The sequence below is a fragment of the Heptranchias perlo genome, chromosome 20 (assembly GCF_035084215.1).
Source record: "Heptranchias perlo isolate sHepPer1 chromosome 20, sHepPer1.hap1, whole genome shotgun sequence".
Classification (NCBI taxonomy): Eukaryota; Metazoa; Chordata; class Chondrichthyes; order Hexanchiformes; family Hexanchidae; genus Heptranchias; species Heptranchias perlo.
The window spans coordinates 34,445,097-34,471,189 of record NC_090344.1 but is presented as its reverse complement, the minus strand read 5'-3'; the positions used below and the strand labels follow the sequence as shown (position 1 = coordinate 34,471,189).

General features: G+C 60.0%; 1 protein-coding gene across 3 annotated transcripts in view; it reads right to left on the bottom strand.

The window, feature by feature from the left end:
• Nucleotides 1–26,093, bottom strand: part of LOC137335691 (adhesion G protein-coupled receptor A2-like) — a 283,681-nt gene that overhangs the window by 103,350 nt on the left and 154,238 nt on the right. For all 3 annotated transcript variants that reach the window (XM_068000989.1, XM_068000990.1, XM_068000991.1), the window contains exon 3: nucleotides 15,850–15,921. In XM_068000989.1, the coding sequence (XP_067857090.1) occupies nucleotides 15,850–15,921 (72 nt within the window). The remainder of the gene's footprint in view (nucleotides 1–15,849; nucleotides 15,922–26,093) is intronic.

Here is a 26,093-nt window from a genome sequence, read left to right as displayed (position 1 = left end):
TGGGGGGGGAAGGGAGTGTGTGGGGGGGGGGGGGAAGGGAGTGTGTGGGGGGGGGGAAGGGAGTGTGTGGGGGGGGGAAGGGAGTGTGTGGGGGGGGGGAGGGAGTGTGTGTGTGGGGGGGGAAGGGAGTGTGTGTGTGGGGGGGGAAGGGAGTGTGTGGGGGGGGGAAGGAGTGTGTGGGGGGGGGAAGGGAGTGTGTGGGGGGGGGAGGGAGTGTGTGTGTGGGGGGGGAAGGGAGAGTGTGTGTGGGGGGGAGGAGTGTGTGGGGGGGGAAGGGAGTGTGTGGGGGGGGGGAAGGGAGTGTGTGGTGGGGGGGGGAAGGGAGTGTGTGTGGGGGGGGGAAGGGAGTGTGTGTGGGGGGGGGGAAGGGAGTGTGTGTGTGGGGGGGGGAAGGGAGTGTGTGTGGGGGGGGGGAAGGGAGTGTGTGTGGGGGGGGGAAGGGAGTGTGTGTGGGGGGGGGGAAGGGAGTGTGTGTGGGGGGGGGGGAAGGGAGTGTGTGTGGGGGGGGGAAGGGAGTGTGTGTGGGGGGGGGAAGGGAGTGTGTGTGGGGGGGGAAGGGAGTGTGTGTGGGGGGGGGGGAAGGGAGTGTGTGTGGGGGGGGGAAGGGAGTGTGTGTGGGGGGGGAAGGGAGTGTGTGTGGGGGGGGGAAGGGAGTGTGTGTGGGGGGGGAAGGGAGTGTGTGTGGGGGGGGGGAGGGAGTGTGTGTGGGGGGGGGGAAGGGAGTGTGTGTGGGGGGGGGGAAGGGAGTGTGTGTGGGGGGGGGGAAGGGAGTGTGTGTGGGGGGGGGAAGGGAGTGTGTGTGGGGGGGGAAGGGAGTGTGTGTGGGGGGGGGGAAGGGAGTGTGTGTGGGGGGGGGAAGGGAGTGTGTGTGGGGGGGGGAAGGGAGTGTGTGTGGGGGGGGAAGGGAGTGTGTGGGGGGGGGGAAGGGAGTGTGTGTGGGGGGGGGAAGGGAGTGTGTGTGGGGGGGGGAAGGGAGTGTGTGTGGGGGGGGAAGGGAGTGTGTGTGGGGGGGGGGAAGGGAGTGTGTGTGGGGGGGGGAAGGGAGTGTGTGTGGGGGGGGGAAGGGAGTGTGTGTGGGGGGGGAAGGGAGTGTGTGTGGGGGGGGGAAGGGAGTGTGTGTGGGGGGGGGAAGGGAGTGTGTGTGGGGGGGGAAGGGAGTGTGTGTGGGGGGGGGAAGGGAGTGTGTGTGGGGGGGGGAAGGGAGTGTGTGTGGGGGGGGGGAAGGGAGTGTGTGTGGGGGGGGGAAGGGAGTGTGTGTGGGGGGGGGAAGGGAGTGTGTGTGGGGGGGGGAAGGGAGTGTGTGTGGGGGGGGGGAAGGGAGTGTGTGTGGGGGGGGAAGGGAGTGTGTGTGGGGGGGGGAAGGGAGTGTGTGTGGGGGGGGAAGGGAGTGTGTGTGGGGGGGGAAGGGAGTGTGTGTGGGGGGGGGAAGGGAGTGTGTGTGGGGGGGGGAAGGGAGTGTGTGTGGGGGGGGAAGGGAGTGTGTGTGGGGGGGGGAAGGGAGTGTGTGTGGGGGGGGGAAGGGAGTGTGTGTGGGGGGGGGAAGGGAGTGTGTGTGGGGGGGGAAGGGAGTGTGTGTGGGGGGGGAAGGGAGTGTGTGTGGGGGGGGGGAAGGGAGTGTGTGTGTGGGGGGGGAAGGGAGTGTGTGTGGGGGGGGGAAGGGAGTGTGTGTGGGGGGGGAAGGGAGTGTGTGTGGGGGGGGGGAAGGGAGTGTGTGTGGGGGGGGGAAGGGAGTGTGTGTGGGGGGGGAAGGGAGTGTGTGTGGGGGGGAAGGGAGTGTGTGTGGGGGGGGGAAGGGAGTGTGTGGGGGGGGGGAAGGGAGTGTGTGTGGGGGGGGGAAGGGAGTGTGTGTGTGGGGGGGGAAGGGAGTGTGTGGGGGGGGGAAGGGAGTGTGTGTGGGGGGGGGAAGGGAGTGTGTGTGGGGGGGGAAGGGAGTGTGTGTGGGGGGGGAAGGGAGTGTGTGTGGGGGGGGAAGGGAGTGTGTGTGGGGGGGGGAAGGGAGTGTGTGTGGGGGGGGGAAGGGAGTGTGTGTGGGGGGGGGAAGGGAGTGTGTGTGGGGGGGGAAGGGAGTGTGTGTGGGGGGGAAGGGAGTGTGTGTGGGGGGGGGAAGGGAGTGTGTGTGGGGGGGGAAGGGAGTGTGTGTGGGGGGGGGAAGGGAGTGTGTGTGGGGGGGGGAAGGGAGTGTGTGTGGGGGGGGGGAAGGGAGTGTGTGTGGGGGGGGGAAGGGAGTGTGTGTGGGGGGGGGAAGGGAGTGTGTGTGGGGGGGGGAAGGGAGTGTGTGTGGGGGGGGGAAGGGAGTGTGTGTGGGGGGGGGAAGGGAGTGTGTGTGGGGGGGGGGAAGGGAGTGTGTGTGGGGGGGGGAAGGGAGTGTGTGTGGGGGGGGGAAGGGAGTGTGTGTGGGGGGGGAAGGGAGTGTGTGTGGGGGGGGGGAAGGGAGTGTGTGTGGGGGGGGGGAAGGGAGTGTGTGTGGGGGGGGAAGGGAGTGTGTGTGGGGGGGGAAGGGAGTGTGTGTGGGGGGGGGGGAGGGAGTGTGTGTGGGGGGGGGGAAGGGAGTGTGTGTGGGGGGGGAAGGGAGTGTGTGTGGGGGGGGAAGGGAGTGTGTGTGGGGGGGGAAGGGAGTGTGTGGGGGGGGGGAAGGGAGTGTGTGGGGGGGGAAGGGAGTGTGTGTGGGGGGGGAAGGGAGTGTGTGTGGGGGGGGGAAGGGAGTGTGTGTGTGGGGGGGAAGGGAGTGTGTGTGGGGGGGGGAAGGGAGTGTGTGTGGGGGGGGGAAGGGAGTGTGTGTGTGGGGGGGGAAGGGAGTGTGTGTGTGGGGGGGGAAGGGAGTGTGTGTGTGGGGGGGAAGGGAGTGTGTGTGGGGGGGGGAAGGGAGTGTGTGGGGGGGGGAAGGGAGTGTGTGTGGGGGGGGGAAGGGAGTGTGTGTGGGGGGGGGAAGGGAGTGTGTGTGTGGGGGGGGAAGGGAGTGTGTGTGGGGGGGGGTGGTGGGGGGAGGGAGTGTGTGTGGGGGGGGAAGGGAGTGTGTGTGGGGGGGGGGAAGGGAGTGTGTGTGGGGGGGGGGAAGGGAGTGTGTGTGTGTGGGGGGGGAAGGGAGTGTGTGTGGGGGGGGGGAGGGAGTGTGTGTGGGGGGGGGGAAGGGAGTGTGTGTGGGGGGGGGGAAGGGAGTGTGTGTGGGGGGGGAAGGGAGTGTGTGTGGGGGGGGGAAGGGAGTGTGTGTGGGGGGGGAAGGGAGTGTGTGTGGGGGGGGAAGGGAGTGTGTGTGGGGGGGGGAAGGGAGTGTGTGTGGGGGGGGGAAGGGAGTGTGTGTGGGGGGGGAAGGGAGTGTGTGTGGGGGGGGAAGGGAGTGTGTGTGGGGGGGGGAAGGGAGTGTGTGTGGGGGGGGAAGGGAGTGTGTGTGGGGGGGGAAGGGAGTGTGTGGGGGGGGGGGGAGGGAGTGTGTGTGGGGGGGGGAAGGGAGTGTGTGTGGGGGGGGGGAAGGGAGTGTGTGGGGGGGGGGAAGGGAGTGTGTGTGTGGGGGGGGAAGGGAGTGTGTGGGGGGGGGAAGGGAGTGTGTGTGGGGGGGAAGGGAGTGTGTGTGGGGGGGGAAGGGAGTGTGTGGGGGGGAGGGGTGTGGTGGGGGGGAGGGAGTGTGTGGGGGGGGGGAGGGAGTGTGTGTGGGGGGGGGGGAAGGGAGTGTGTGTGGGGGGGGAGGGAGTGTGTGTGGGGGGGGAAGGGAGTGTGTGGTGGGGGGGGGAAGGGAGTGTGTGTGGGGGGGGGGAGGGAGTGTGTGTGGGGGGGGGAAGGGAGTGTGTGTGGGGGGGGGGAAGGGAGTGTGTGTGGGGGGGGGGGAGGGAGTGTGTGTGGGGGGGGGGAGGGAGTGTGTGTGGGGGGGGGGAAGGGAGTGTGTGTGGGGGGGGGGGAGGGAGTGTGTGTGGGGGGGGGGAAGGGAGTGTGTGTGTGGGGGGGGGGAAGGGAGTGTGTGTGGGGGGGGGGAGGGAGTGTGTGTGGGGGGGGGAAGGGAGTGTGTGTGGGGGGGGGGAAGGGAGTGTGTGTGTGGGGGGAAGGGAGTGTGTGTGGGGGGGAAGGGAGTGTGTGGGGGGGGGGAAGGGAGTGTGTGTGTGGGGGGGGAAGGGAGTGTGTGTGGGGGGGGAAGGGAGTGTGTGTGGGGGGGGAAGGGAGTGTGTGGGGGGGGGGAAGGGAGTGTGTGTGTGGGGGGGAAGGGAGTGTGTGTGGGGGGGAAGGGAGTGTGTGTCGGGGGGAAGGGAGTGTGTGGGGGGGGGAAGGGAGTGTGTGGGGGGGGGAAGGGAGTGTGTGTGGGGGGGGGGAAGGGAGTGTGTGTGGGGGGGGAAGGGAGTGTGTGTGGGGGGGGAAGGGAGTGTGTGTGGGGGGGGGGAGGGAGTGTGTGTGGGGGGGGGAAGGGAGTGTGTGTGGGGGGGGGGAAGGGAGTGTGTGTGGGGGGGGGGAAGGGAGTGTGTGTGGGGGGGAAGGGAGTGTGTGTGGGGGGGGGAGGGAGTGTGTGTGGGGGGGGGAAGGGAGTGTGTGTGGGGGGGGGGAAGGGAGTGTGTGTGGGGGGGGAAGGGAGTGTGTGGGGGGGGGAAGGGAGTGTGTGTGGGGGGGGAAGGGAGTGTGTGTGGGGGGGGGAAGGGAGTGTGTGTGGGGGGGGAAGGGAGTGTGTGTGGGGGGGGAAGGGAGTGTGTGGGGGGGGGAAGGGAGTGTGTGGGGGGGGGGGAGGGAGTGTGTGTGTGGGGGGGAAGGGAGTGTGTGGGGGGGGGGGAGGGAGTGTGTGTGTGGGGGGGAAGGGAGTGTGTGTGGGGGGGAAGGGAGTGTGTGTGGGGGGGAAGGGAGTGTGTGTGGGGGGGAAGGGAGTGTGTGGGGGGGGGGGGAGGGAGTGTGTGTGTGGGGGGGAAGGGAGTGTGTGTGGGGGGGGGAAGGGAGTGTGTGTGGGGGGGGAAGGGAGTGTGTGTGGGGGGGAAGGGAGTGTGTGTGGGGGGAAGGGAGTGTGTGGGGGGGGGGGAGGGAGTGTGTGTGTGGGGGGGGAAGGGAGTGTGTGTGGGGGGGGAAGGGAGTGTGTGTGGGGGGGAAGGGAGTGTGTGTGGGGGGAAGGGAGTGTGTGGGGGGGGGGGAGGGAGTGTGTGTGTGGGGGGGAAGGGAGTGTGTGTGGGGGGGGGAAGGGAGTGTGTGTGGGGGGAAGGGAGTGTGTGTGGGGGGGGAAGGGAGTGTGTGTGGGGGGGGGAAGGGAGTGTGTGTGGGGGGGGGAAGGGAGTGTGTGTGGGGGGGGGAAGGGAGTGTGTGTGTGGGGGGGGAAGGGAGTGTGTGTGGGGGGGAAGGGAGTGTGTGTCGGGGGGAAGGGAGTGTGTGTGGGGGGGGGAAGGGAGTGTGTGGGGGGGGAAGGGAGTGTGTGTGGGGGGGGGGAAGGGAGTGTGTGTGTGGGGGGGAAGGGAGTGTGTGTGTGGGGGGGAAGGGAGTGTGTGTGTGGGGGGGAAGGGAGTGTGTGTGGGGGGGGGGAAGGGAGTGTGTGTGTGGGGGGGAAGGGAGTGTGTGTGTGGGGGGGGAAGGGAGTGTGTGTGTGGGGGGGAAGGGAGTGTGTGTGTGGGGGGGAAGGGAGTGTGTGTCGGGGGGAAGGGAGTGTGTGTGGGGGGGGAAGGGAGTGTGTGTGTGGGGGGGGAAGGGAGTGTGTGTGGGGGGGGGAAGGGAGTGTGTGTGGGGGGGAAGGGAGTGTGTGTGTGGGGGGGAAGGGAGTGTGTGTCGGGGGGAAGGGAGTGTGTGTGGGGGGGAAGGGAGTGTGTGTGGGGGGGGGAAGGGAGTGTGTGTGGGGGGGAAGGGAGTGTGTGTGTGGGGGGGAAGGGAGTGTGTGTCGGGGGGAAGGGAGTGTGTGTGGGGGGGGAAGGGAGTGTGTGTGGGGGGGGGAAGGGAGTGTGTGTGGGGGGGAAGGGAGTGTGTGTGTGGGGGGGAAGGGAGTGTGTGTCGGGGGGAAGGGAGTGTGTGGGGGGGGGGAAGGGAGTGTGTGTGGGGGGGGGAAGGGAGTGTGTGTGGGGGGGAAGGGAGTGTGTGTGTGGGGGGGAAGGGAGTGTGTGTCGGGGGGAAGGGAGTGTGTGGGGGGGGGAAGGGAGTGTGTGTGGGGGGGGAAGGGAGTGTGTGTGGGGGGGGGAAGGGAGTGTGTGTGGGGGGGAAGGGAGTGTGTGTGTGGGGGGGGAGGGAGTGTGTGTGGGGGGGAAGGGAGTGTGTGTGGGGGGAGGAAGGGAGTGTGTGTGGGGGGAGGAAGGGAGTGTGTGTGGGGGGGGGGAAGGGAGTGTGTGTGGGGGGGAAGGGAGTGTGTGTGTGGGGGGGAAGGGAGTGTGTGTGGGGGGGGGGAAGGGAGTGTGTGTGTGGGGGGGGAAGGGAGTGTGTGTCGGGGGGAAGGGAGTGTGTGTGGGGGGGGAAGGGAGTGTGTGTGGGGGGGGGAAGGGAGTGTGTGTGGGGGGGGGAAGGGAGTGTGTGTGGGGGGGAAGGGAGTGTGTGTGGGGGGGGGAAGGGAGTGTGTGTGGGGGGGGAAGGGAGTGTGTGTGGGGGGGGGGAAGGGAGTGTGTGTGGGGGGGAAGGGAGTGTGTGTGGGGGGAAGGGAGTGTGTCGGGGGGGGCTGTGTGTGGGGGGAGGGGCGTACTCGGGGGAAGGTTCCGTGGGCCCCACCCACTCTCTGGCTCCACACCCCTGAGCCCACTGCTTCTTCGTGGGTCCAGACACTGTGCGAAGGGGAAGGGAGACCCCAGGGTAGCGGGTGCTGTGTGGAATGGGGGGAGGGAGTCTATGAAATGGGAGGGGAGAGGGGAGAGGGGCAGGGGACAGGTGTCAGCACATCATCAGAGCAAATAATATTCCAGTCAGCTCCACGAAGCAACAGCTTGCATTTATATCGTGCCTTTCACATGATAACATGTCCCAAGTCGCTTCATCGGCTGCTCGACTGCCCATCATCCATGTTGATGAGGTTTGGTCGACAGGCACATGGGTCCTGAAGGTCAGTGAAACTCGCTCTGTCCATTAGATCGATACCTGTGCCACTTTGACGGCCATTGTGTTAAAAGTTGCCCCTGGCCAGCTGGGCATCATGCATCAGCATGGAGCAAAGGGGAGAGAGAGGGAGGATTGGGGAGAGAGAGGGAGGATTGGGGAGAGAGAGGGAGGATTGGGGAGAGGGAGGGAGGATTGGGGAGAGGGAGGGAGGATTGGGGAGAGGGAGGGAGGATTGGGGAGAGGGAGGGAGGAAAGGGGAGAGGGAGGGAGGATTGGGGAGAGGGAGGGAGGATTGGGGAGAGGGAGGGAGGATTGGGGAGAGGGAGGGAGGATTGGGGAGAGGGAGGGAGGATTGGGGAGAGGGAGGGAGGAAAGGGGAGAGGGAGGGAGGAAAGGGGAGAGGAAGGGAGGAAAGGGGAGAGGGAGGGAGGAAAGGGGAGAGGGAGGGAGGAAAGGGGGAGAGAGAGGGAGGAAAGGGGAGAGAGAGGGAGGAAAGGGGAGGAGAGAAGGAGGAAAGGGGAGAGACGGGGAGGAACGGGGAGAGACGGGGAGGAACGGGGAGAGACGGGGAGGAACGGGGAGAGACGGGGGGGAAAGGGGAGAGACGGGGGGGAAAGGGGAGAGAGAGGGAGGAAAGGGGAGGAGAGAAGGAGGAAAGGGGAGAGACGGGGAAGAAAGGGGAGAGAGAGGGGGGAAATGGGAGAGAGAGGGGGGAAATGGGAGAGAGAGGGGGGAAATGGGAGAGAGAGGGGGGAAAGGGGAGAGAGGGGGAAGAAAGGGGAGAGAGGGGGAGGAAAGGGGAGAGAGCGGGAGGAAAGGGGCGAGAGAGGGAGGAAAGGGGAGAGGGAGGGAGGAAAGGGGAGAGGGAGGGAGGAAAGGGGAGAGGGAGGGAGGATTGGGGAGAGACGGGGGGGGAAAGGGGAGAGGCAGGGAGGAAAGGGGAGAGAGAGGGAGGAAAGGGGAGAGAGAGGGAGGATTGGGGAGAGACGGGGAGGAAAGGGGAGAGGGAGGGAGGATTGGGGAGAGACGGGGAGGAAAGGGGGAGAGAGAGGGAGGATTGGGGAGAGGGAGGGAGGAAAGGGGAGAGGGAGGGAGGAAAGGGGAGAGGGAGGGAGGAAAGGGGAGAGGGAGGGAGGAAAGGGGAGAGGGAGGGAGGAAAGGGGAGAGGGAGGGAGGAAAGGGGAGAGGGAGGGAGGAAAGGGGAGAGAGAGGGAGGAAAGGGGAGGAGAGAAGGAGGAAAGGGGAGAGACGGGGAGGAAAGGGGAGAGACGGGGAGGAAAGGGGAGAGACGGGGGGGAAAGGGGAGAGACGGGGGGGAAAGGGGAGAGACGGGGGGGAAAGGGGAGAGAGAGGGAGGAAAGGGGAGGAGAGAAGGAGGAAAGGGGAGAGACGGGGAGGAAAGGGGAGAGACGGGGAGGAAAGGGGAGAGACGGGGGGGAAAGGGGAGAGACGGGGGGAAAGGGGAGAGACGGGGGGGAAAGGGGAGGAGAGAGGGAGGAAAGGGGAGGAGAGAAGGAGGAAAGGGGAGAGACGGGGAGGAAAGGGGAGAGACGGGGGGGGAAAGGGGAGAGACGGGGGGGAAAGGGGAGAGACGGGGGGGAAAGGGGAGAGACGGGGGGGGAAAGGGGAGAGAGAGGGAGGAAAGGGGAGGAGAGAAGGAGGAAAGGGGAGAGACGGGGAGGATTGGGGAGAGACGGGGAGGAAAGGGGAGAGGGAGGGAGGAAAGGGGAGAGGGAGGGAGGAAAGGGGAGAGGGAGGGAGGGAGGAAAGGGGAGAGGGAGGGAGGATTGGGGAGAGGGAGGGAGGATTGGGGAGAGGGAGGGAGGATTGGGGAGAGGGAGGGAGGAAAGGGGAGAGGGAGGGAGGAAAGGGGAGAGGGAGGGAGGAAAGGGGAGAGGGAGGGAGGAAAGGGGAGAGGGTGGGAGGGAGGATTGGGGAGAGACGGGGAGGATTGGGGAGAGGGAGGGAGGATTGGGGAGAGGGAGGGAGGAAAGGGGAGAGGGAGGGAGGAAAGGGGAGAGGGAGGGAGGATTGGGGAGAGGGAGGGAGGATTGGGGAGAGGGAGGGAGGATTGGGGAGAGGGAGGGAGGAAAGGGGAGAGAGAGGGAGGAAAGGGGAGAGAGAGGGAGGATTGGGGAGAGGGAGGGAGGATTGGGGAGAGGGAGGGAGGAAAGGGGAGAGAGAGGGAGGAAAGGGGAGAGGGAGGGAGGAAAGGGGAGAGGGAGGGAGGAAAGGGGAGAGGGAGGGAGGAAAGGGGAGAGGGAGGGAGGAAAGGGGAGAGGGAGGGAGGAAAGGGGAGAGGGAGGGAGGGAGGAAAGGGGAGAGGGAGGGAGGATTGGGGAGAGGGAGGGAGGATTGGGGAGAGGGAGGGAGGATTGGGGAGAGGGAGGGAGGATTGGGGAGAGGGAGGGAGGATTGGGGAGAGGGAGGGAGGAAAGGGGAGAGGGAGGGAGGAAAGGGGAGAGGAAGGGAGGAAAGGGGAGAGGGAGGGAGGAAAGGGGAGAGGGAGGGAGGAAAGGGGAGAGGGAGTGAGGGAGGATTGGGGAGAGACGGGGAGGATTGGGGAGAGGGAGGGAGGATTGGGGAGAGGGAGGGAGGAAAGGGGAGAGGGAGGGAGGAAAGGGGAGAGGGAGGGAGGAAAGGGGAGAGGGTGGGAGGGAGGATTGGGGAGAGACGGGGAGGATTGGGGAGAGGGAGGGAGGATTGGGGAGAGGGAGGGAGGAAAGGGGAGAGGGAGGGAGGAAAGGGGAGAGAGGGGGAGGAAAGGGGAGAGAGAGGGAGGAAAGGGGAGAGAGAGGGAGGAAAGGGGAGAGAGAGGGAGGAAAGGGGAGAGAGAGGGAGGATTGGGAGAGGGAGGGAGGATTGGGGAGAGGGAGGGAGGAAAGGGGGAGAGAGAGGGAGGAAAGGGGAGAGGGAGGGAGGAAAGGGGAGAGGGAGGGAGGAAAGGGGAGAGGGAGGGAGGAAAGGGGAGAGGGAGGGAGGAAAGGGGAGAGGGAGGGAGGAAAGGGGAGAGGGAGGGAGGGAGGAAAGGGGAGAGGGAGGGAGGATTGGGGAGAGGGAGGGAGGATTGGGGAGAGGGAGGGAGGATTGGGGAGAGGGAGGGAGGATTGGGGAGAGGGAGGGAGGATTGGGGAGAGGGAGGGAGGAAAGGGGAGAGGGAGGGAGGAAAGGGGAGAGGAAGGGAGGAAAGGGGAGAGGGAGGGAGGAAAGGGGAGAGGGAGGGAGGAAAGGGGAGAGGGAGTGAGGGAGGATTGGGGAGAGACGGGGAGGATTGGGGAGAGGGAGGGAGGATTGGGGAGAGGGAGGGAGGAAAGGGGAGAGGGAGGGAGGAAAGGGGAGAGGGAGGGAGGAAAGGGGAGAGGGTGGGAGGGAGGATTGGGGAGAGACGGGGAGGATTGGGGAGAGGGAGGGAGGATTGGGGAGAGGGAGGGAGGAAAGGGGAGAGGGAGGGAGGAAAGGGGAGAGGGAGGGAGGAAAGGGGAGAGAGGGGGAGGAAAGGGGAGAGAGAGGGAGGAAAGGGGAGAGAGAGGGAGGAAAGGGGAGAGAGAGGGAGGAAAGGGGAGAGAGAGGGAGGAAAGGGGAGAGAGAGGGAGGAAAGGGGAGGAGAGAAGGAGGAAAGGGGAGAGACGGGGAGGAACGGGGAGAGACGGGGAGGAACGGGGAGAGACGGGGAGGAACGGGGAGAGACGGGGGGGAAAGGGGAGAGACGGGGGGGAAAGGGGAGAGAGAGGGAGGAAAGGGGAGGAGAGAAGGAGGAAAGGGGAGAGACGGGGAAGAAAGGGGAGAGAGAGGGGGGAAATGGGAGAGAGAGGGGGGAAATGGGAGAGAGAGGGGGGAAATGGGAGAGAGAGGGGGGAAAGGGGTGAGAGGGGGAAGAAAGGGGAGAGAGGGGGAGGAAAGGGGAGAGAGGGGGAGGAAAGGGGAGAGAGCGGGAGGAAAGGGGCGAGAGAGGGAGGAAAGGGGAGAGGGAGGGAGGAAAGGGGAGAGGGAGGGAGGAAAGGGGAGAGGGAGGGAGGATTGGGGAGAGACGGGGGGGAAAGGGGAGAGGCAGGGAGGAAAGGGGAGAGAGAGGGAGGAAAGGGGAGAGAGAGGGAGGATTGGGGAGAGACGGGGAGGAAAGGGGAGAGGGAGGGAGGATTGGGGAGAGACGGGGAGGAAAGGGGAGAGAGAGGGAGGATTGGGGAGAGGGAGGGAGGAAAGGGGAGAGGGAGGGAGGAAAGGGGAGAGGGAGGGAGGAAAGGGGAGAGGGAGGGAGGAAAGGGGAGAGGGAGGGAGGAAAGGGGAGAGGGAGGGAGGAAAGGGGAGAGAGAGGGAGGAAAGGGGAGGAGAGAAGGAGGAAAGGGGAGAGACGGGGAGGAAAGGGGAGAGACGGGGAGGAAAGGGGAGAGACGGGGGGGAAAGGGGAGAGACGGGGGGGAAAGGGGAGAGAGAGGGAGGAAAGGGGAGGAGAGAAGGAGGAAAGGGGAGAGACGGGGAGGATTGGGGAGAGACGGGGAGGAAAGGGGAGAGGGAGGGAGGAAAGGGGAGAGGGAGGGAGGAAAGGGGAGAGGGAGGGAGGGAGGAAAGGGGAGAGGGAGGGAGGATTGGGGAGAGGGAGGGAGGATTGGGGAGAGGGAGGGAGGATTGGGGAGAGGGAGGGAGGATTGGGGAGAGGGAGGGAGGAAAGGGGAGAGGGAGGGAGGAAAGGGGAGAGGGAGGGAGGAAAGGGGAGAGGGAGGGAGGAAAGGGGAGAGGGAGGGAGGGAGGATTGGGGAGAGACGGGGAGGATTGGGGAGAGGGAGGGAGGATTGGGGAGAGGGAGGGAGGAAAGGGGAGAGGGAGGGAGGAAAGGGGAGAGGGAGGGAGGAAAGGGGAGAGGGAGGGAGGAAAGGGGAGAGGGTGGGAGGGAGGATTGGGGAGAGACGGGGTGGATTGGGGAGAGGGAGGGAGGATTGGGGAGAGGGAGGGAGGAAAGGGGAGAGGGAGGGAGGAAAGGGGAGAGAGGGGGAGGAAAAGGGAGAGAGAGGGAGGAAAGGGGAGAGAGAGGGAGGAAAGGGGAGAGAGAGGGAGGAAAGGGGAGACAGAGGGAGGAAAGGGGAGAGAGAGGGAGGAAAGGGGAGGAGAGAAGGAGGAAAGGGGAGAGACGGGGAGGAAAGGGGAGAGACGGGGCGGAACGGGGAGAGACGGGGGGGGAAAGGGGAGAGACGGGGGGGGAAAGGGGAGAGAGAGGGAGGAAAGGGGAGGAGAGAAGGAGGAAAGGGGAGAGACGGGGAAGAAAGGGGAGAGAGAGGGGGGAAATGGGAGAGAGAGGGGGGAAATGGGAGAGAGAGGGGGGAAATGGGAGAGAGAGGGGGGAAAGGGAGAGAGGGGGAAGAAAGGGGAGAGAGGGGGAGGAAAGGGGAGAGAGGGGGAGGAAAGGGGAGAGAGCGGGAGGAAAGGGGCGAGAGAGGGAGGAAAGGGGAGAGGGAGGGAGGAAAGGGGAGAGGGAGGGAGGATTGGGGAGAGACGGGGGGGAAAGGGGAGAGGCAGGGAGGAAAGGGGAGAGAGAGGGAGGAAAGGGGAGAGAGAGGGAGGATTGGGGAGAGACGGGGAGGAAAGGGGAGAGGGAGAGAGGATTGGGGAGAGATGGGGAGGAAAGGGGAGAGAGAGGGAGGATTGGGGAGAGGGAGGGAGGAAAGGGGAGAGGGAGGGAGGAAAGGGGAGAGGGAGGGAGGAAAGGGGAGAGGGAGGGAGGAAAGGGGAGAGGGAGGGAGGAAAGGGGAGAGGGAGGGAGGAAAGGGGAGAGGGAGGGAGGAAAGGGGAGAGGGAGGGAGGAAAGGGGAGAGAGAGGGAGGAAAGGGGAGAGAGAGGGAGGAAAGGGGAGGAGAGAAGGAGGAAAGGGGAGAGACGGGGAGGAAAGGGGAGAGACGGGGAGGAAAGGGGAGAGACGGGGGGGAAAGGGGAGAGACGGGGGGGGAAAGGGGAGAGAGAGGGAGGAAAGGGGAGGAGAGAAGGAGGAAAGGGGAGAGACGGGGAGGATTGGGGAGAGACGGGGAGGATGGGGGAGAGGCGGGGAGGAAAGGGGAGAGGGAGGGAGGAAAGGGGAGGAGAGAAGGAGGAAAGGGGAGAGACGGGGAGGAAAGGGGAGAGACGGGGAGGAAAGGGGAGAGGGAGGGAGGAAAGGGGAGAGGGAGGGAGGAAAGGGGAGAGGGAGGGAGGAAAGGGGAGAGGGAGGGAGGAAAGGGGAGAGGGAGGGAGGAAAGGGGAGAGGGAGGGAGGAAAGGGGAGAGGAGAGAGGGAGGGAGGAAATGGGAGAGAGGGGGGAAATGGGAGAGAGAGGGGGGAAATGGGAGAGAGAGGGGGGAAATGGGAGAGAGAGGGAGGAAAGGGGAGAGAGAGGGAGGAAAGGGGAGGAGAGAAGGAGGAAAGGGGAGGAGAGAAGGAGGAAAGGGGAGAGACGGGGAGGAAAGGGGAGAGACGGGGAGGAAAGGGGAGAGACGGGGAGGGAAGGGGAGAGACGGGGAGGGAAGGGGAGAGACGGGGGGGAAATGGGAGAGAGAGGGGGGAAAGGGGAGAGAGGGGGAGGAAAGGGGAGAGAGAGGGAGGAAAGGGGAGAGAGAGGGAGGAAAGGGGAGAGAGAGGGAGGAAAGGGGAGAGAGAGGGAGGAAAGGGGAGGAGAGAAGGAGGAAAGGGGAGAGACGGGGAGGAAAGGGGAGAGAGAGGGGGGAAATGGGAGAGAGAGGGGGGAAATGGGAGAGTGAGGGTGGAAATGGGAGAGAGAGGGAGGAAAGTGGAGAGAGGGGGAAGAAAGGGGAGAGAGGGGGAGGAAAGGGGAGAGAGGGGGAGGAAAGGGGAGAGGGAGGGAGGAAAGGGGAGAGGGAGGGAGGAAAGGGGAGAGGGAGGGAGGAAAGGGGAGAGGGAGGGAGGAAAGGGGAGAGGGAGGGAGGAAAGGGGAGAGGGAGGGAGGAAAGGGGAGAGGGAGGGAGCGAAAGGGGAGAGGGAGGGAGGAAAGGGGAGAGGGAGGGAGGAAAGGGGAGAGGGAGGGAGGAAAGGGGAGAGGGAGGGAGGAAAGGGGAGAGAGAGGGAGGAAAGGGGAGAGAGGGGGAGGAAAGGGGAGAGACGGGGAGGAAAGTGGAGAGAGGGGGAGGATTGGGGAGAGAGGGGGAGAATTGGGGAGAGAGGGGAGGATTGGGGAGAGACGGGGAGGATTGGGGAGAGAGGGGGAGGATTGGGGAGAGAGGGGGAGGATTGGGGAGAGAGGGGGAGGATTGGGGAGAGAGGGGGAGGATTGGGGAGAGAGGGGGAGGATGGGGGAGAGAGGGGGAGGATGGGGGAGAGAGGGGGAGGATGGGGGAGAGAGGGGGAGGATGGGGGAGAGAGGGGGAGGATGGGGGAGAGAGGGGGAGGATGGGGGAGAGAGGGGGAGGATGGGGGAGAGAGGGGGAGGATGGGGGAGAGACGGGGAGGATGGGGGAGAGACGGGGAGGATGGGGAGAGACGGGGAGGATGGGGGAGAGAAGGGGAGGATTGGGGAGAGAGGGGGAGGATTGGGGAGAGAGGGGGAGGATGGGGGAGAGAGGGGGAGGATGGGGGAGAGAGGGGGAGGATGGGGGAGAGAGGGGGAGGATGGGGGAGAGAGGGGGAGGATGGGGGAGAGACGGGGAGGATGGGGGAGAGACGGGGAGGATGGGGGAGAGACGGGGAGGATGGGGGAGAGAATGGGAGGATTGGGGAGAGACGGGGAGGATTGGGGAGAGACGGGGAGGATTGGGGAGAGACGGTGAGGATTGGGGAGCGGCGGGGAGGAAAGGGGAGCGGCGGGGAGGAAAGGGGAGCGGCGGGGAGGAAAGGGGAGCGGCGGGGAGGAAAGGGGAGCGGCGGGGAGGAAAGGGGAGCGACGGGGAGGAAAGGGGAGAGACGGGGAGGATTGGGGAGAGCCGGGGAGGAAAGGGGAGAGCCGGGGAGGAAAGGGGAGAGCCGGGGAGGAAAGGGGAGTGACGGGGAGGAAAGGGGAGAGACGGGGAGGAAAGGGGAGAGCCGGGGAGGAAAGGGGAGTGACGGGGAGAGACGGGGAGGAACGGGGAGAGCCGGGGAGGAAAGGGGAGTGACGGGGAGGAAAGGGGAGTGACGGGGAGGAAAGGGGAGAGCCGGGGAGGAAAGGGGAGAGCCGGGGAGGAAAGGGGAGTGACGGGGAGGAAAGGGGAGAGACGGGGAGGAAAGGGGAGAGACGGGGAGGAAAGGGGAGAGACGGGGAGGAAAGGGGAGAGACGGGGAGGAAAGGGGAGTGACGGGGAGGAAAGGGGAGAGACGGGGAGGATTGGGGAGAGCCGGGGAGGAAAGGGGAGAGCCGGGGAGGAAAGGGGAGTGACGGGGAGGAAAGGGGAGAGACGGGGAGGAAAGGGGAGTGACGGGGAGGATTGGGGAGTGACGGGGAGGATTGGGGAGAGGCGGGGAGGAAAGGGGAGAGGCGGGGAGGAAAGGGGAGCGGCGGGGAGGAAAGGGGAGCGACGGGGAGGAAAGGGGAGAGACGGGGAGGATTGGGGAGAGCCGGGGAGGAAAGGGGAGAGCCGGGGAGGAAAGGGGAGAGCCGGGGAGGAAAGGGGAGAGACGGGGAGGAAAGGGGAGAGGCGGGGAGGATTGGGGAGAGGCGGGGAGGATTGGGGAGAGGCGGGGAGGATTGGGGAGAGGCGGGGAGGAAAGGGGAGAGGCGGGGAGGAAATGGGAGCGGCGGGGAGGAAAGGGGAGAGGCGGGGAGGCAAGGGGAGCGGCGGGGAGGATTGGGGACCGACGGGGAGGATTGGGGAGAGACGGGGAGGAAAGGGGAGAGACGGGGAGGAAAGGGGAGAGACGGGGAGGAAAGGGGAGCGGCAGGGGGTCGGGTGTGGTACATGGTGGAGATGCCCAGACTCGGGATGAATTGAAATGACTTACAGCCGTTTCAGGGCCGAGAGACCGTTGAATGCCCCAGGCATGATGGTGCTGATCAGGTTATTCTTCAGGTCTCTGGAGAAACAAAGAAAAAGAAACACACAGATCAGGACAAGTCACCGCCAATCCCCCTGCATTCACATGCTATCCCAAATCCACCTGTCCCAATAACAGACTGCACTCAATTGACTCATAGCCCACAGCAGCACCCTTAACCCACTCTGAGCTGATCAGTGCGTTCAGTGGGGAAATGAGCCACTCGGTGTTGGACTGAGCTGCACAGACCCACAAGGTGCCCAGGTTCTGTCTCTAATCCATGCTGATATCACAGGAGGAAAAGATATTTCTACTTTCTGCAATAAAACTGGTTGTTTCTGCAGATGTGGGTCTTTTTTAGCAAACAGGCATAATTCTTTCTCCTGCTCTCTCTCTCTCTCTCACAATTGGGCACAAGAGCCTCACTAGTTGGTGTTAAATCAATTGTCTTTATTTAGCTACAAAAGTGGTGTCATCGAGGCCAGGCCAACACTGCCTGCCACAATATTGAATAAGCAGACTGCTCAGGAAAGTAGGCAATTTCTCAAAAAACCAACAGTCATGGACATTATTCACATATACAATGTAAACATCACCATTAACCTGACCTCTATTACAAAAATTAAAATTCATGAACCGTGTTATATCTGCTTGTCTTAAGCTTTGCTTTCAATTCTTGACACGGCTTTAAACATTAATATTCTGCCTTGCAGTCTTTTCTATGTTGCTCTTATGGTTAGAGGTATAGAAACATAGAAAATAGGAGCAGGAGTAGGACATTCGGCCCTTCGAGCCTGCTCCGCCATTCAATGTGATCGTGGCAGATCCTCTTTCTCAATACCATATTCCCGCTCTCTCCCCATACCCCTTGATGCCTTTTGTGTCTAGAAATCTATCTAGCTCCTTCTTAAATATATTCAGTGACTTGGCCTCCATAGCCTTCTGTAGTAGAGAATTCCACAGGTTCACCACCCTCTGAGTGAAGAAATTTATCCTCATCTCAGTCCTAAATGTCCTACCCCGTATCCTGAGACTGTGACCCCTCGTTCTGGACCCCCCAGCCAGGGGAAACATCCTCCCTGCATCCAGTCTGTCCAGCAGAGAAGGTTGAGAGGAGATTTGATCGAGGTGTTCAGAATCATGAAGGGTCCAGATAAAGTAAATAGAGAGAAACTGTTCCCATTGGCAGAAGGGTCGAGAACCAGAGGACACAGATTTAAGGTGATCGGCAAAAGAACCAAAGGAGACATGAGGAAAAACTTTTTTACACAGCGAGTGGTTATGATCTGGAATGCACTGCCTGAAAGGGTGGTGGAAGCAGATTCAATCATGGCTTTCAAAAAGGAATTGGGTAAATACTTGAAGGGAAAAAATTTGCAGGGCTACGGGGAAAGAGTGGGGGAATGGAACCTACTGGATTGCTCTTACAAAGCACCGGCAGGGGCTCGATGGGCCAAATGGCCTCCTTTCTAATTTTGAACACTTCTATTAAATCTCCTCTTAACCTTCGCTGCTCCAAGGAGAACAACCCCAGCTTCTCCAGTCTCTCCACATAACTGAAGTCCCTCATCCCTGATAACATTCTGGTAAATCTCCTCTGCACCCTCTCTAAGGCCTTGAGAGGGTGTAGAAGAGATTTTGTTTGCCAGAATGAGGCAGTCGCTGCACCAGCCCTTCAATTTATAACTAGCTAGGGCAAAATATTTCACACTTATCCACACTGCCTTGCCCCTTTAACGGAGGCCAGCGCCTTTAATGTGATTGGCACAGTGTTTGCTACCAACCCAATAAGTAGACAAGGCACCCAGGAAGCTTAGCACATGCCTGAGCACTTCATCTCGTTCCCGTGTGTAGTCCTAATCCCAACAACACCAGACCCGAGCTGATCTCCCTCGACTTTCCCACCCGCTGTTCCTGTTCACATTCCCCTCCCAGGAGGTGTGAAATATAGACAACTTTACCTTGCACCCTCTGTAAACTTGAACTTATCCTAACACGCTCCAAGTCCCGTTCACCCATCACCCCCTGTGCTCGCTGACCTATACTGGCTCCCGGTCCGGGAACACCTCGATTTTAAAATTCTCATCCTTGCGTTCAAATCCCCCGCTATCTCTGTAACCTCCTCCAGCCCTACAACCTCCCGAGATCTCTGCGCTCCTCCAATTCTGGCCTCTTGCATATCCCTGATTTTCATCGCCCCACCATTGGCGGCCGTGCCTTCAGCTGCCGAGGGAATTCCCTCCCTAAACCTCTCGGCCTCTCTCTCCTCCTTTAAGACGCTCCATTAAACAGATTTTGACCTAGCTTTTGGTCACCTGTCCGAGTATCTCCTTATGTGGCTCGGTGTCAAATTTTCTTTGATAATCGCTCCTGTGAAGCGCCTTGGGACGTTTTACTACGTTAAAGGCGCTATATAAATGCAAGTTGTCATTGGTAACAAACAAGAAAAAATTGAATCACACAAAGAGGGAAAAGAACAGTAATTCTTTGGGTGGAAAGAAACAAAGAGGGAGCATTTGAGGGATTATTAAACCCATGAGCTGCCTCTTTGGAAGGATAAGTCTCACCCTTGACATTTCCCCTTCTTTGTTCAGCTCAGTGCTCTAAAGGCCTGCGTTATCAGTTTTAATGAAGGGCCTCCTAGTGTTGCCAACTCTGGTTGGACGTATTCCTGGAGGTTTCATCACATGACCTCCCACCCCCAATCGGTCAAACAGCCTTTCCCCTCCCCCCACCCCCCCACATCTCCGATATTTTTATAACTAATAAACAAAAGCGTTCAAAGAATGTGAAAAAAAGGCAATTTTTAAAAATGATTTTTCTCCCATGTTTTGCTCGCAGCAGTGTCCAGGAGTTCAATTTTCAATTCCTGGAGACCCCAGGCCAGTCCTGGAGGGTTGGCAACCCGAGCGCCCCCCCCCCCCCCGATGGTTTAACCTGCCTTTTTGCCCGCTTGCTGACCCAGCCTCCTTCCAGCATTCGCAGTTTGCTTTTCTTTCAGCTTATCGCTTCCGTACTTAACCTACCCCGACCTCCGGCTGCACTGCGCTGACACCGATGAGGTCCCTTCCCCACAGTGTACTGGACCTCTTGACCCCCCTCACCCACTGACCTCACCGGCTACTACATTGCAGTGTAATCATTATCTGTTTTTGCTTTGTGTGCCTAGCCCCTTGACCCCTGAACGACTCCTGTACTGTACATGTGTTATCTGACATTGCTCTGTGAGGTCCACACGGTGTGATGTGCTGCCATCGTGTTTAGAGAGTTGCGGCCCGTTTAATGTAAGTCCTCCACACTGTAGGCTACCATCCAAAATACTCCAAGCACTGCCAGGATTATGACAGCCGCGCATAGGGATCGGCAAATGCAGCCTCACTCCAAAGACTTGAGCCCGTAATTTAGGCCGACACTGCCAGTGCAGCATTGTAGAATCATGGAAAGTTTGCAGCACGGAAGGAGGCCGTTCGGCCCATCGTGTCCGCGCCGGCTCTATGCAAGAGCAATCCAGCTAGTCCCACTCCCCCGCCCTATCCCCGTAGCCCTGCAAATGTTTTCCTTTCAAGTACTTATCCAGTTCCCTTTTGAAGGCCATGATTGAATCTGCCTCCACCACCCCCTCGGGCAGGGCATTCCAGATCCGAACCACTCGCTGCGTTAAAAAAGTTTTTCCTCATGTCGCCTTTGGTTCTTTTACCAATCACCTTAAATTTCTGTCCTCTGGTTCTTGATCCTTCCGCCAATGGGGAACAGTTTCTCTCTATCTACTCTGTCTAGACCCTTCATGATTTTGAATACCTCGATCAAATCTCCTCTCAACCGTCTCTGTTCCAAGGAGAACAACCCCAGCTTCTGCAGTCTATCTATGTAACTAAAGTCCCTCATCCCTCGAATTATTCTGGTAAATCTCTTCTGCACCCTCTCTAAGGCCTTCACATCTTTCCTAAAGTGCGGTGCCCAGAACTGGACACAATACTCCAGTTGTGGCCGAACCAGTGTTTTATGGAAGTTCACCATGACTTCCTTGCTTTTGTACAGTAGTGGCACTCTCGCCTCTGAGTCAGGAGGTGTTGGTTTGAGTCCCACTCCAGCACACAATCCAGGCTGACACTCCCAGTGAAGTGCTGAGGGAGTGCTGCACTGACAGGGGTGCCGTCTTTTGGATGAGATGTTAAACCGAGGCCCCATCTGCCCTCTCGGGTGGACATAAAAGATCCCATGACACTATTGGAAGAAGAGCTGGGGAGCTCTCCCCGGTGTCCTGGCCAATATCTATCCCTCAGCCAACACCTAAAAACAGATTATCTGGTCATTATCTCATTGCTGCTTGTGGGATCTTGCTGTGCGCAAATTGGCTGATGTGTTTCTTACAACAGTTACGACACTTCAAAAAAGTACTTCATTGGCTGCAAAGTGCTTTGGGACATCCTGAGGTTGTGAAAGGCGCTATATAAAAGTAAGTCTTTCATTCTTTTCCTTCTCGTCAATGTGTTCAAACCCCTTCACAGCCTCGCCCCCTCCCTATCTCTGTAACCTCCTCCAGTCCGGCAACCCTCCGAGATCTCTGCGCTCCTCCAACTCTGGCCTCTTGTGTATCCCCGATTTACATCACTCCACCATTGGCGGCCGTGCCTTCAGCCGCCCTGGGCCCTAAGCTCTGGAATTCCCTCCCTAAACCTCTTTGTCTCTCTACCTCTCTCTCCTCCTCGAAGGCGCTCCTGAAAACCTCTTCGACCAAGCTTTTGGCCACCTGTCCTAAAAATCTCCTTTCGTGGCTCGGTGTCAAATTTTGTCTGATAACGCTCCTGTGAAGCGCCTTGGGACGTTTCACTACGTTAAAGGCGCTGTGTAAATGCAAGTAGTTGGTGTGGTTTCCCCAGATGTGGGAGCGTGACACAGGGTTCGGGAGGAGTTCAGACTCCCTTTCCACTGCCGTCGGGGGCCAGCTGCACTAGAAACAGTTGCGACAAGTACGTACTCTTTGGTGTAACGGGAGATGTGGAAGTGTTCGCGGCACTACTGAGCAAACAGCAGGCTCTCGGAAACAGGAGCCCACCTGCCATTGGCCGGGGTATCCGGTTACCGTGGAGAATGAATCTTTGGCCAGGGGTTAACAGCTTAACCCGGAGTAGGCCCCACATCCTGCTGTGAGCATCAACTTTCCCCCTCACCTGTTTATCTTCTAATCACACCGGGTGTAGAGAAGGAACAACTCTCCCGCCCCCAAGCCAATAATATCCCTTTAAGAGGGATTCGCCACACCAGGACAGCCTTTAAAGGGGAAGGACCCCCTTCTTAATGCAAAATGCTCTTGAAGTAATCACAAGAAGAAAGAACTTGAATTTCGACAGTGCCTTTCACAACCTCAGAACGTCCCAAAGCGTTTTTCAGCCAATGAAGTACTTTTGAAATGTAGTCACTGTTGTAATGTCGGAAACATAGCAGTCAATTTGCACACAGCAAGATCCCACAAACAGCGATTTGATAATGACCAGACAATCATGTTATTAGGTGTTGGTTGAGGGATGAATATTGGCCGGAACACCAGGGAGAACTCCCCTGCTCTTCTTCAAATTAATGCCGTGGGATCTTTTACATCCACCTGAGAGGGCAGACGGGGCCACGGTTTAAGGTCTCGTCCGAAAGACGGCACCTCTGACAGTGCAGCACTCTCTCGGTACTGGCACCGGGAATGTCAGCCGAGGTTATGTGCTCAAGTCTCATGGAGTGGGATTTGAACTCATGACCTTCTGACACAGTAGGTGACAGTGCGACCCACTGAGCCACATCGCATGGGCATTGGCCTGCGGCCCTGTCATGAGCTTCGACTGCTGGGTGTTCGGCAAATGTCGCTGGCAGCTCGTTATCGTGACTGCCCTCGAGGGGAGCGGGGGATTTGGGAGCTTTCTCCCCTGTCGTTTCCTGCCAGGTGTCATTAAAGTTGAGCATAGACAGGACACCACTTAAAGGGGCAGGCTTGTCCTCCCTTTAAAGACCAGTTTCAATGACGTTGAATTAAATTTAATGGTCACATTTTTATCACTACTTCCTGCTCTGGATTTATACATAATTAAATGGTGAGAGTTGATGACACAAAGCACCTCGGAATATTGACAGAAGGGGTTACTGAGTGACCGAGTGAGGGAGCTGGATTAACATCAGTAGAGATACAGTCAGTAACACAGGGCGCTGGGGGAGAGGGGTTACTGACTGACAGTGTAAGGGAGCTGGATTAATATCAGTAGAGATACAGTCAGTAACACAGGGCGCTGGGGGAGAGGGGTTACTGAGTGACAGTGTGAGGGAGCTGGATTAACATCAGTAGAGATACAGTCAGTAACACAGGGCGCGGGGGGAGAGGGGTTACTGAGTGACAGTGTGAGGGAGCTGGATTGACATCAGTAGAGATACAGTCAGTAACACAGGGCGCGGGGGGAGAGGGGTTACTGAGTGACAGTGTGAGGGAGCTGGATTGACATCAGTAGAGATACAGTCAGTAACACAGGGCGTGGGGGGAGAGGGGTTACTGAGTGACAGTGTGAGGGAGCTGGATTAACATCAGTAGAGATACAGTCAGTAACACAGGGCGCGGGGGGAGAGGGGTTACTGAGTGACAGTGTGAGGGAGCTGGATTGACATCAGTAGAGATACAGTCAGTAACACAGGGCGCTGGGGGAGAGGGGTTACTGAGTGACAGTGTGAGGGAGCTGGATTAACATCAGTAGAGATACAGTCAGTAACACAGGGCACTGGGGGGAGAGGGGTTACTGAGTGACAGTGTGAGGGAGAGGGATTAACATCAGTAGAGATACAGTCAGTAACACAGGGCGCTGGGGGAGAGGGGTTACTGAGTGACAGTGTGAGGGAGCTGGATTAACATCAGTAGAGATACAGTCAGTAACACAGGGCGCTGGGGGAGAGGGGTTACTGAGTGACAGTGTGAGGGAGCTGGATTAACATCAGTAGAGATACAGTCAGTAACACAGGGCGCTGGGGGAGAGGGGTTACTGAGTGACAGTGTGAGGGAGCTGGATTAACATCAGTAGAGATACAGTCAGTAACACAGGGCGCTGGGGGAGAGGGGTTACTGAGTGACAGTGTGAGGGAGCTGGATTAACATCAGTAGAGATACAGTCAGTAACACAGGGCGCTGGGGGAGAGGGGTTACTGAGTGGCAGTGTGAGGGAGAGGGATTAACATCAGTCGAGATACAGTCAGTAACACAGGGCGTGGGGGAGAGGGGTTACTGAGTGACAGTGTGAGGGAGAGGGATTAACATCAGTAGAGATACAGTCAGTAACACAGGGCGTGGGGGAGAGGGGTTACTGAGTGACAGTGTGAGGGAGCTGGATTAACATCAGTAGAGATACAGCCAGTAACACAGGGCGCTGGGGGAGAGGGGTTACTGAGTGGCAGTGTGAGGGAGAGGGATTAACATCAGTCGAGATACAGTCAGTAACACAGGGCGTGGGGGAGAGGGGTTACTGAGTGACAGTGTGAGGGAGAGGGATTAACATCAGTAGAGATACAGTCAGTAACACAGGGCGTGGGGGAGAGGGGTTACTGAGTGACAGTGTGAGGGAGCTGGATTAACATCAGTAGAGATACAGTCAGTAACACAGGGCGTGGGGGGAGAGGGGTTACTGAGTGACAGTGTGAGGGAGCTGGATTAACATCAGTAGAGATACAGTCAGTAACACAGGGCGTGGGGGGAGAGGGGTTACTGAGTGACAGTGTGAGGGAGCTGGATTAACATCAGTAGAGATACAGTCAGTAACACAGGGCGCGGGGGGAGAGGGGTTACTGAGTGACAGTGTGAGGGAGCTGGATTAACATCAGTGGAGATACAGTCAGTAACACAGGGCGCTGGGGGAGAGGGGTTACTGAGTGACCGAGTGAGGGAGCTGGATTAACATCAGTAGAGATACAGTCAGTAACACAGGGCGCTGGGGGAGAGGGGTTACTGACTGACAGTGTGAGGGAGCTGGATGAACATCAGTAGAGATACAGTCAGTAACACAGGGCGTGGGGGAGAGGGGTTACTGAGTGACAGTGTGAGGGAGCTGGATTAACATCAGTAGAGATACAGTCAGTAACACAGAGCGCTGGGGGAAAGGGGTTACTGAGTGACAGTGTGAGGGAGCTGGATTAACATCAGTAGAGATACAGTCAGTAACACAGGGCGCTGGGGGGAGAGGGGTTACTGGGTGACAGTGTGAGGGAGCTGGATTAACATCAGTAGAGATACAGTCAGTAACACAGGGCGCTGGGAGAGAGGGGTTACTGAGTGACAGTGTGAGGGAGCTGGATTAACATCAGTAGAGATACAGTCAGTAACACAGGGCGCTGGGGGAGAGGGGTTACTGAGAGACAGTGTGAGGGACCTGGATTAACATCAGTAGAGATACAGTCAGTAACACAGGGCGCTGGGGGAGAGGGGTTACTGAGTGACAGTGTGAGGGAGCTGGATTAACATCAGTAGAGATACAGTCAGTAACACAGGGCGCTGGGGGAGAGGGGTTACTGGGTGACAGTGTGAAGGAGCTGGATTGACATCAGTAGAGATACAGTCAGTAACACAGGGTACTGGGGGAGAGGGGTTACTGAGTGACAGTGTGAGGGAGAGGGATTAACATCAGTAGAGATACAGTCAGTAACACAGGGCGTGGGGGGAGAGGGGTTACTGAGTGACAGTGTGAGGGAGCTGGATTAACATCAGTAGAGATACAGTCAGTAACACAGGGCGCGGGGGGAGAGGGGTTACTGAGTGACAGTGTGAGGGAGCTGGATTAACATCAGTAGAGATACAGTCAGTAACACAGGGCGCTGGGGGGAGAGGGGTTACTGGGTGACAGTGTGAGGGAGCTGGATTAACATCAGTAGAGATACAGTCAGTAACACAGGGCGCTGGGAGAGAGGGGTTACTGAGTGACAGTGTGAGGGAGCTGGATTAACATCAGTAGAGATACAGTCAGTAACACAGGGCGCTGGGGGAGAGGGGTTACTGAGAGACAGTGTGAGGGACCTGGATTAACATCAGTAGAGATACAGTCAGTAACACAGGGCGCTGGGGGAGAGGGGTTACTGAGTGACAGTGTGAGGGAGCTGGATTAACATCAGTAGAGATACAGTCAGTAACACAGGGCGCTGGGGGAGAGGGGTTACTGGGTGACAGTGTGAGGGAGCTGGATTGACATCAGTAGAGATACAGTCAGTAACACAGGGTGCTGGGGGAGAGGGGTTACTGAGTGACAGTGTGAGGGAGAGGGATTAACATCAGTAGAGATACAGTCAGTAACACAGGGCGTGGGGGGAGAGGGGTTACTGAGTGACAGTGTGAGGGAGCTGGATTAACATCAGTAGAGATACAGTCAGTAACACAGGGCGCTGGGGGAGAGGGGTTACTGGGTGACAGTGTGAGGGAGCTGGATTAACATCAGTAGAGATACAGTCAGTAACACAGGGCGCTGGGGGAGAGGGGTTACTGAATGACAGTGTGAGGGAGCTGGATTGACATCAGTAGAGATACAGTCAGTAACACAGGGTGCTGGGGGAGAGGGGTTACTGAGTGACAGTGTGAGGGAGAGGGATTAACATCAGTAGAGATACAGTCAGTAACACAGGGCGTGGGGGGAGAGGGGTTACTGAGTGACAGTGTGAGGGAGCTAGATTAACATCAGTAGAGATACAGTCAGTAACACAGGGCGCTGGGGGAGAGGGGTTACTGAGTGACAGTGTGAGGGAGCTGGATTAACATCAGTAGAGATACAGTCAGTAACACAGGACGCTGGGGGAGAGGGGTTACTGAGTGACAGTGTGAGGGAGCTGGATTAACATCAGTAGAGATACAGTCAGTAACACAGGGCGCTGGGGGGAGAGGGGTTACTGAGTGACAGTGTGAGGGAGCTGGATTAACATCAGTAGAGATACAGTCAGTAACACAGGGCGCTGGGGGGAGAGGGGTTACTGAGTGACAGTGTGAGGGAGCTGGATTAACATCAGTAGAGATACAGTCAGTAACACAGGGCGCTGGGGGGAGAGGGGTTACTGAGTGACAGTGTGAGGGAGCTGGATTAACATCAGTTGAGATACAGTCAGTAACACAGGGCGCTGGGGGGAGAGGGGTTACTGAGTGACAGTGTGAGGGAGCTGGATTAACATCAGTTGAGATACAGTCAGTAACACAGGGCGCTGGGAGAGAGGTGTTACTG